This window comes from Mus pahari, chromosome 6 (assembly GCF_900095145.1).
Source record: "Mus pahari chromosome 6, PAHARI_EIJ_v1.1, whole genome shotgun sequence".
Lineage (NCBI taxonomy): Eukaryota > Metazoa > Chordata > Mammalia > Rodentia > Muridae > Mus > Mus pahari.
This window is the reverse complement of record NC_034595.1, coordinates 86230035-86239082: the sequence shown is the minus strand read 5'-3', so window position 1 is coordinate 86239082 and position 9048 is coordinate 86230035. Positions and strand designations below refer to the sequence as shown.

The 9048-nt window shown below is 48.3% G+C and overlaps 1 protein-coding gene across 1 annotated transcript in view; it reads left to right on the top strand.

The window, feature by feature from the left end:
* The first annotated feature begins 809 nt into the window (after positions 1 to 809).
* Clic4 (chloride intracellular channel 4) overlaps positions 810 to 9048 on the top strand; it is a 60703-nt gene continuing 52464 nt past the window's right edge. Inside the window, exon 1 of the mRNA XM_021200090.2 lies at positions 810 to 1068. Coding sequence (XP_021055749.1) covers positions 997 to 1068 — 72 coding nt within the window. The 5' untranslated portion in view covers positions 810 to 996. The remainder of the gene's footprint in view (positions 1069 to 9048) is intronic.

Below are 9048 nucleotides of genomic sequence, written 5' to 3'. Positions count from 1 at the left end.
CTCAGGCCCCTGCCCTCAGGGTGTAAGTACTCTGGCCCCTGCGCGCTGAGTGGCACTCAGGCGACTCATTAAACTTCTCCAGGTGAACGGAAGACAGGAATCGGTCCAGGTGGGGCAAAACAGCACGGATAACGTTTTAGGAGTCTGGCGCTGCCTCAAATACAGTTGTGCTGGAGCGGGACGCTGTCCTACCGTTTTGGCCTAATTCAGAGCCCGGGACACAGGAAGACTTTATAAGAACTTTTGAGTATCTTAATTTCAAATAGAGAAGGGTCACGAAAGGAGATCCGCGGTCAGAAGGAGAAAGAAGTTCTTAAGGACATGAAAACTTTCGCAAAAGTTTTCCAGGAAAAGGCGGCCGCGCCTAACACAAGGAGCCGAGAAGGCCGCCGCCCCGGGAACGGGAGGGGACGATGAGTCCCTGCGGCTGCAGCCGGGGAGAGGGCGCGGGGCGGGCCGCCGCATGAGGTCACCTGGCACCCAACCAACAGCAGCTGCGCCGCGGAGGGAGGCGGTGTCAGGCTCCGGCTCTCCGGACCTTTCCCTCCCGCCCCCTGAGGGGCGTGGCTGGGGGGACCGCCCGGCCAATCCGCGCTGCCCAGCCTAGGCCGCGCCCCCAGCGCCCTCCGGGCTCCCTAGTAGTCCAACGGTGGAGGTTGGAGCGCTCCGCCCTCTTCCTCGCCTGAGGCCACGCCCCCAGCTCTGGCCCGCCCATTCCCCCTAACCCCCGCAGGATCCTAAGGCGCCGGGCCACTGCTCCGCCCACGCCCCGCCCACAGGGCTCCGCCCAGCGGTTTGAAGCGGCCGGGACCGCAACCCCCTCAGAGTCGCGCGCGAGGCGTGAGGCGGTGCTGAGGATCTGAGGCCACGGGCAGCCAGACGCCGGGACTGTCCAGCGAGCGAGTCAGCGGGCGAGCCAGCGGCGGGAACCCGCAGCCACAGCAGCCCCGGAGCCACAGCCGCAGCCGCCGTCCGCGGAGCCCAGCCCAACCGGCCATGGCGCTGTCGATGCCCCTGAACGGGCTGAAGGAGGAGGACAAAGAGCCCCTCATCGAGCTCTTCGTCAAGGTGAGCGCTCACCGTCCCGAGCGACCCGGGCTGGTGTCCCCGCACCCCGAAGCGCCCCCACGCGGCATCCCCGCGTCCCGAGGCGGCGCCGGACCTCCCGCGCTCAGTCCCATTGTCTGGGCTCCGCGCCTTCCCGCCTCGCAGCGGGACCCTGGCGGATCCCGCGGGCGCGGCGACAGGGAGGCGACTCCGCTGGGCGGGACGCGCCTCAACTGCGCCGCGTGGGTACTGTCACCCTCCTCGCCCTGTCCGACCCCACCCCGCCGCGAGCCCCAGCCTCCGGCCGCCAGGCTGATGGCTCGTGCAATTTACTGGAAGGCTAGCGTTTGGCCCGGGTGAAACTGAAACTTTAACTTCGATACAATGTTAAATAAAGTAAAGGGGCGGAGGGACCCGGGAGCCGTAAACCCAGCAGTTGGGAAAAGTGGTCTGGGGAAGATCCGGAGTTCAGAGCCAGCCTTGGCTACTTAGTAAACCCAGGGCAAGCCCGGGATAGGAGGGACCCTCCACCCCTCCACCCAGCCTTCCTCCCCTATGGGGGAGGGGAGAATTTTTTTTTTTTTTTAATGCGGGCGTGGTGACTAGGCTACGACCCAGCAGTAGAGGTTTGAGAAGTGCCTCGAGTTCGAGGCCAGCCTGGGTTACAAATGTGAGCCTCCGGACACACACCCAAAACCCAGACAACTAATTGCAAAGAAGAAAAAAAGGAAAAGAAAAGAAAAAGCGAAAAGAAGGGTGGATGCCCCAAGGCTTCCGGAAAATACGGAGATTCCCGACTTGGGTTTTTCTGTCCGGTGTTTTACCACCATCTGGTTTTCTTGTTTTTCTCTAGCGCGCCTGTTTTCACATGATGCAACCTTTTGGCCGCTCTCGTTGCTCTTGCCACCTCGGCAGGCAAGCGCATTTGGTTTGAAAGAAAACCTGAGTTCTTAAAAAGGTTCATTCCTCTTTCCCTCCTCAGTTTGTAGAAGCTGGAGCTGCCTTCTTAGCCAAGAAACACTTCTCTGACTGTTCTTGGCATAGTGAAGGAGGGAAAAGTTAACGCAACAAACATCTGGGTTCTCCTGCTTTACTGAGCCTCCTTCGAAACCCTGACGTTCTGTTAGCCACTAAATAGCCAGGCTTAGGTTGAAACTGGCAACACTAGAAGTCCAATAGGCATCCAGTACTAGTTCTGCCCTTTCTTAGTTTTAATTTGAAAGAGCGGAAATTATGGAAGGATGTGTTCCAGAGATGGAAGGCAAAAATCTGCAGGGTGGTGACAATGTTTGTCTTAGTGTTTTCTTTTAGTTGTTGGTTTAAAAAAAAATTTTTTTTTTTTTTGGTCTAGAGCAGCGGTTCTCAACTGGGAGTCAAGACCCCTTTGAAAGGTCTAACGACCTTTTTATAGGGGTCACCTAAGACTATTGGAAAACACAATTTCATTACAATTCATAGCAGTAGCAAAGTTACAGTTATGAAGTAGTACCAAAAATAATTTTACTGTTGGGGGTCAGCACAACATGAAGAGCTGCATTTAACAGTCGCAGCATTAGGAGGAAAAAGGCTTAGGACTCTCAAAATATCACAATGTCTGCGACTGGAGGTGGCAGACAATACTTTTGAGGCACGTAGGAAGGAACCAGAAGAAATGGGGAGAGGGTCGTGGAAAACAGCACAAAGAAGGGAAGACGCTAGGCCAGAGATAGTGATGTCTGCCCTCTCTATTTTTCTGAGAACAGGGTCTTACTCTGTCTTGTGCTGTCTTGGAACTCATAATGCAGTTCAGGCGGCCTTAGGCTGGGATTATAGGTGTGAAACATCATGTCCGGCAGGAAGGAGCTTTGATAAACTAAACAAAGCCAAGCAAAACCATAAAACCGACCTCTGAAGTATAATACTAGTCTGAAGAGTAGTGCTTAATGGTAAAACCTTAGAGGTGTTAAACAACTTGGAATTATAAACCATTTGGAAGGCAGAGGCAGCCAAACTTCTGAGCTGGAGGCCAGCCTTGTCTACATAGTGAGTTCCAAGCTAGCCAGGGCTGCATAGAAAACCAGTCTCAAAATCAACAGCAAACACAACAATCACACAGATACTACATTTCATAGCTTCTGCTCAGCGTGCTTTGGGAGGTCCTGACCAATAAATTATGGCAAGAGAAATGTTTAAAAACTAGGGGATTGGAGATGATGTAGCACAGTGGTAGCACATTTGCCTAGCATGGGCAAGGCCCCATGTGTAACCTTTCAGCAGCACAGACACACTGTCTCTCTTGGAAGGGATGTGACAGATGCCTTATGCCCTACTCAGTGTTGACTTAATACTTAATAAGGAGATGGGTGGGGTGCGTTTTCCCAAAGCTGAGTCACTGGCATACCCCTTCCCAGTGGTCCATATTTGTAGTTGGAACCACTGAGTTTACAGGCCTTGGAGGTCAGAAGTCAGCCATATAGTTCTGTGCCCATTAGCTGGGCTATCCTGGGCAATTTGTTTTCTCTCGAGCTTTTTTTTTTCTTTTAGTTTGTGAAATGATCTTTACCCTTCTGTGCTTTAGTATAGGCCAATTTGACGCTGATACAGATCCAGTTGGTTTTTTGAAAGGAGAAAGAAAAGGAGATGATGGCAAAGACTGGTGATTTCTTTTCAAACCCTGGATGTGGGAAATGCACCTGGAGAAAATACTCTTAGAAATAGAGTTATTTTTGAAAGCCATGAGGGGCAGAAACTGGTTATCCAGGGTGACAGGCTAAACAGTGTTAAGTGTTTCACAGAGTACCCCGAGTTTGTAGCTGAAAACTTTGTTGTTGGTTTTCCTTTTGGACATAGGATCTTAGACTGGTCTGAAATAACTCTGGAGCTCACACCATCTCAAACTCATGGCCTCAGCCACCCAAGTGCTGGATTTGTAGATGTGAGTTACCACTATGTAGCTGAAAACTTTCTGTGTTAAAAAAAAAAAAAATGCACTCATTGTGTGCCTGTGTATGGGGTAGCATACCTTTGGAGGCCATGGAGGAACGTTCGAGAGCTAATTCTCTCCTACCTCACCAGTTCTGGAGCTTGAACTCAGGAGCCAGCCTTGCAAAGCTTGCAATGACTCAGCTGTCTGCCTGGTATGTATGTCCACATCTGCATGTGGTATATATATGCACACGTTTGCAGGTGACCTTGTGTTCAGAAGAGGATGTCAGATCCCCTGGAGCTAGAGTTTGGTGGTGTTTGCAGTCCAACACGAATGCTGGGAATTGAACTCTGATCCTCTCCAGGTCCTGCTGCATGGCTACTACCAGCAGTGAGCGAGCACTCGACCCCTGGCCATCTCTCCAGCATTGTTGCTGTTAGTGTATGTCTTGTCTGTCCTTTTTTTTTTTTTTTAAATTTATTTATTATTATATATAAGTACACTGTAGCTGTCTTCAGACACACCAGAAGAGGGCGTCAGACGTCAGATCTCATTACAGATGGTTGTGAGCCACCATGTGGTGCTGGGATTTGAACTTAGGACCTTCAGAAAGAGCAGTCAGTGCTCTTAACCGCTGAGCCATCTTGCCAGCCCCCTGTCCTTTGAATTGGAAACAACTCCTCCCTCTTTTTTGTCTTTGTTTTTTTTTTTTTTTTTTTGGCTTTAGGACTGGTCTTCCCTTTGTATCTAAGCTAGCCTTGCACTCCCTACATAGCCCAGGCTGTCTCTGTTCTCCTTGAGCAACATACCACACCAGAAGAGAGTGAGCATCAGATCCCATTACAGATGGTTGTGAGCCACCTTGTGGTTGCTGGGAATTGAACTCAGGACCTCTAGAAGAGCAGTCAGTGCTCTTAACCGCTGAGCCATCTCTCCAGCCCTACGTACCTCTTTTTCCTTCATAGTTTAGTACTTATGATCTTTTCGTGTATCTGCCACATTTTCTACCAATGTATCTTCTTGGCTGTATCTGTAGTTAGGGTCCAAGATTTCTGTTTTTGTTTTGTTTTTGTTTTTGTTTTTGTTTTTCGAGACAGGGTTTCTCTGTATAGCCCTGGCTATCCTGGAACTCACTTTGTAAACCAGGCTGGCCTCGAACTCAGAAATCCACCTGCCTCTGCCTCCCAAGTGCTGGGATTACAGGTGTGCGCCACCACCGCCCGGCAGATTCCTGTTTTTGTAAAGGTGAATAAATATTAACTCAGGAACCACAAATGAAAGGAGCAGAGAGGTGATTACTGACCTGTGTACCTGATGTCGTCACCCTCTTTTTATTTATATAGTCATTTCAGACAGGGCCTTACTCTGTAGCCCAGGCTAGCCTTAAATTTGTGGCCGTCTTCTCTCCTCAGCCTCCAGAGTGCAGGGATTACACACAGATGGAGAGTAATCAGGAGTTTGGAGTTTTGTTTTGATTTCATGAGCCCAGTTTGTGTTAACACCAGTGTTTCTCCACTTTGATTGGCTGCATCTGTATGAAGTGGTGTATTTCTTATCTAAGTAGGAGGTAATCTCTCTACAGGACTTAGTTTTATGGGTCATAATTTAAACTTTATGTACTACCGTTTTGAATTAGGTTATTATGTCTGCAGTAGTCCCAAGCTTCTGGAATTGGGAGGGGTTTTTATAGGACGATAATCTGCAGGGTGAATTCAAGGCCAGCCTGGACCATGTGGTGATAGATAACCTGTCCCAGAGAGGACTGGGTTGTACCTGGGGAGTAGAGGTCTTGCTTAGCTTGTAGGTCCTAGGATTGATCCCCAATACCACAAAACAAATGGCAAGATGCTATGTGCTTATGGCGTCAAATATAGTTCATGGTAAGTTAGCTAGACATAAAGATCGAAGTAGGCTTGAACTTAACCCTGAAAACGTAGGGAACTAGGTAGGTTAGAGGTAGCTGCGAAGGAGTTTAGACATCACTTGTGAAGTCCCTCAGGAGCAGCTGGGTCTCTGAAGGGAGGAGCCAGATCATCAGATCCTGACAAGCTGAGGCTGAGCCTTGTAAGCTCCAGCCTGGGCTTTAGTGTGTTAGTGTGTGCATTTATTTTCACAGGCTTTGTTCTCTGGGGACTTCTCCCCCCCCCCCCCCCCCCCGCTGGCCTGCTGTCTGCCCACCTCTTCCTTGGCCCATTTGGGGAGGTGTGAGCGGATCCTGCTGCCAGTCCGAAGTGGGAGTGTTTTATGTTTAGTTTCAAGGGCAGACTTCAGTGCTTTCAGTCCATTTTCTATAGAAAAGTGGTGCCGAGATCAAACCATTGACCTAAAGACTCACTGTAAAAAGAAAGACAGCATTCCCTGGTCTAACTGCTTTGCTCATTTGGGGTGTCCAGAGGGGGACTTAGAGCTTGGAAATAGTGTAAACTGTGAGGTTAATGGAAACTGCCCTGCTCCTTTTACCCTGGGCTGTTTCTGGAGACCTAACGCAGGCTGCTTCTGCCCAGTACCAAGGTGATGATTTGGTTAAATATAAAATTCTGACAGGAGCTCAGAATGAGGGTGAGATGGGAGCCTGAGCACAGGGGATGCCTAGTGCACTAGTGACAGGAAAGGGACATCAGGTTGTTTTGGAAGGATGCCTGAGGGGTGCCTAGAAGCCAGGAGGGGGGTTGGTGAGCAAGACTTCCCCTTCCCCCTGCTTCCCCGGCAGAGGAGGCTCCACTTCTCCTTTTCCGGTGTTTCCGGAGTAGGGAATGAGTCTCCGGGAAGTGAGTTAGGCAGTGTGGGAAGTGTGATTAAGGCAGGGGAGTCAAGATTTGTATCAAGCAGAGCAGAAAACTAGGATAGGCTTGCTAGGTGAGAGGCCGGGACACAGAGGGGAGATGAGTTTCCGATGGATATGATTACAAACCATCGGAGTATGATTTAGCCGAAATCTAAATTTAGTGCAGAGCATGTGTTTGTGAATTTCTTAGGCGCTTTTAGTTCTGTTGCTTTTTTTGTGAGACTTGGCTCACAAGAGCTCAGTGGTCAGTACCAAGTATTAGTGTGAAGAATATCAATTAGCTTCTTTTTTTTTTTTTTTTTTTTTAAAGTTTTGATGATACTAGGAATGGAACCCTAGGCAAGCGTGCTATCACTAAGTAATGCCACAGCCCTTTAAACATTTAAATTAATTTGAGACATGGTCTCATGATGTAGCCTTAGCTGACCTGGGACTCTCAATATACACTAGATTGGCCTTGAACTCAGAGATCCACCTCCCTGTGAGGACTGAGATTAAAGGCAAGAATTCTGACTCCGGGTCCCTTTTAAAATATATTCGTTTATTTTATGTGTGTGGGTGTTTTGCCTGTAGTATACTGCATGTGTGGGTGCCTTATGCCCAGGAGGCCAGAAGAGGCTGTCAGGTCCCCAGAAACTGACATTACATAGTTGTGAGCTGGGCTGGTGAGATGGCTCAGTGGGTAAGAGCACCTGACTGCTCTTCAGAAGGTCCAGAGTTCAAATCCCAGCAACCACATGGTGACTCATAACCATCTGTAACAAGATCTGATGTCCTCTTCTGGAGTGTCTGAAGACAGCTACAGTGTACTTACATAAAATAAATTAAAAAACAAAACAAAAACCCATAGTTGTGAGCTGCCATGTGGGTGCTGGGAATTAAGCCCTGGTCCTCTAGAAGAGCCTCCAGTGTTCTTAACCACTGGGCCATCACTGCAGCCCAGGTCTGGCACTTCAGATCTTCCTGTTTCAGCCTCCAGAATAGCTAGGACACCAGGCACATCAATTAGCATTGCTGAGTTTTTCCTCTTATTTAAAATACAAAATCATGAACTCATGAAAGTCACTGCCTAATGTAGGTAAATAAGACAGATTAGAATAAGAACACTTAAATTTGAGTATTGTTCGAACAAGAAACAATATTGGAACTAGGGCCAGGTATGAACCCCAGAGCGCACCACATGCACACCCCTGATGGAGTTTTGTTTCTTTTTTCTCTACAATACAGCTCTAAGCAAGAAGCCCAACAGTCTCCCAAGGTTTTTTTGGTTTTTTTGTGGTGATGGTGATAATAGGCATGCGTGCATGTGTGTGTGCGTGTGTAAATGTGTGTCTGTTTAAGAAGAACATTTAATTCTCATTGCAATAGAGTTGCAAAACTGTCACTCACCGGGTATAATACAAACACTGAATCTTACCAGCACACAGCTCGGCTCTTTACTTGTGTGTGTGGGAGAAGAATAAATCAAAGCAAACCTGAATAAACAGCAGAGATGACAGCTGCAAGTAGGCGGAACCAAGGTCGGGACCTGGGAGGACTCGCCAGTGCTCCCCGTGGTTCTCTTGTTGAACAACCAAAGCAGTTGCTTTATTTTGATTTTTGAAGGTGGTGACCAGGTGGTAGATGACGCAGGTGCATATCATTAAAAACTGAAGGGAGTGAGTTAGGTGTTTGTGCGGTATAGAAACACTGGGGGAGCGGTTGCCCGAGATCTACATACACTAAGAGGGAAAAAGAAGAGGTGGTTACACGTAAGCAATTAAAGGTTGAGCTTGAGCAGAACAAATATGCAAGACTGTAGTGAGTTTTTCAAACACGGAAGTATATGACGGGTGCACTCTTGTAATGCTTGGCCAGAGGACAGCATGTTGTGACTGCAGCAGCCTAAAGTCTAGTGACAGTCTCCAGCCATCAGTAACACAGATGAACCCTTGTACTTTACAGTCAGCGGGGCCTTTAATTGCAAATAAGCCCTAGTCCTTTTCAAAGACTTTTTATGACTGAGTCCTTGAGAGTTTTTGTGTAATGTTTTAGTCTTCCTGTAAGAGTGAAAAATGAAGCCCGGTTTGATATGTGAGTGAGTTGAGTTATGTAAGGAAAACTTACTTAGGTTTATAAAAGAAACTTAGATGTTGTCCCGTAGCTATCTTTTCATAAACAGTCCCTCTGTCTGGTCCTTGCTAGATGAAAGCAAAATTTTTTGTTTGTTTTTAAGATTTATTTATTTTATGTATATGAGTACACTGTAACTATCTTCAGACACACCAGAAGAGGGCATCAGATCTCATTACAGATGGTTGTGAGCCACCAT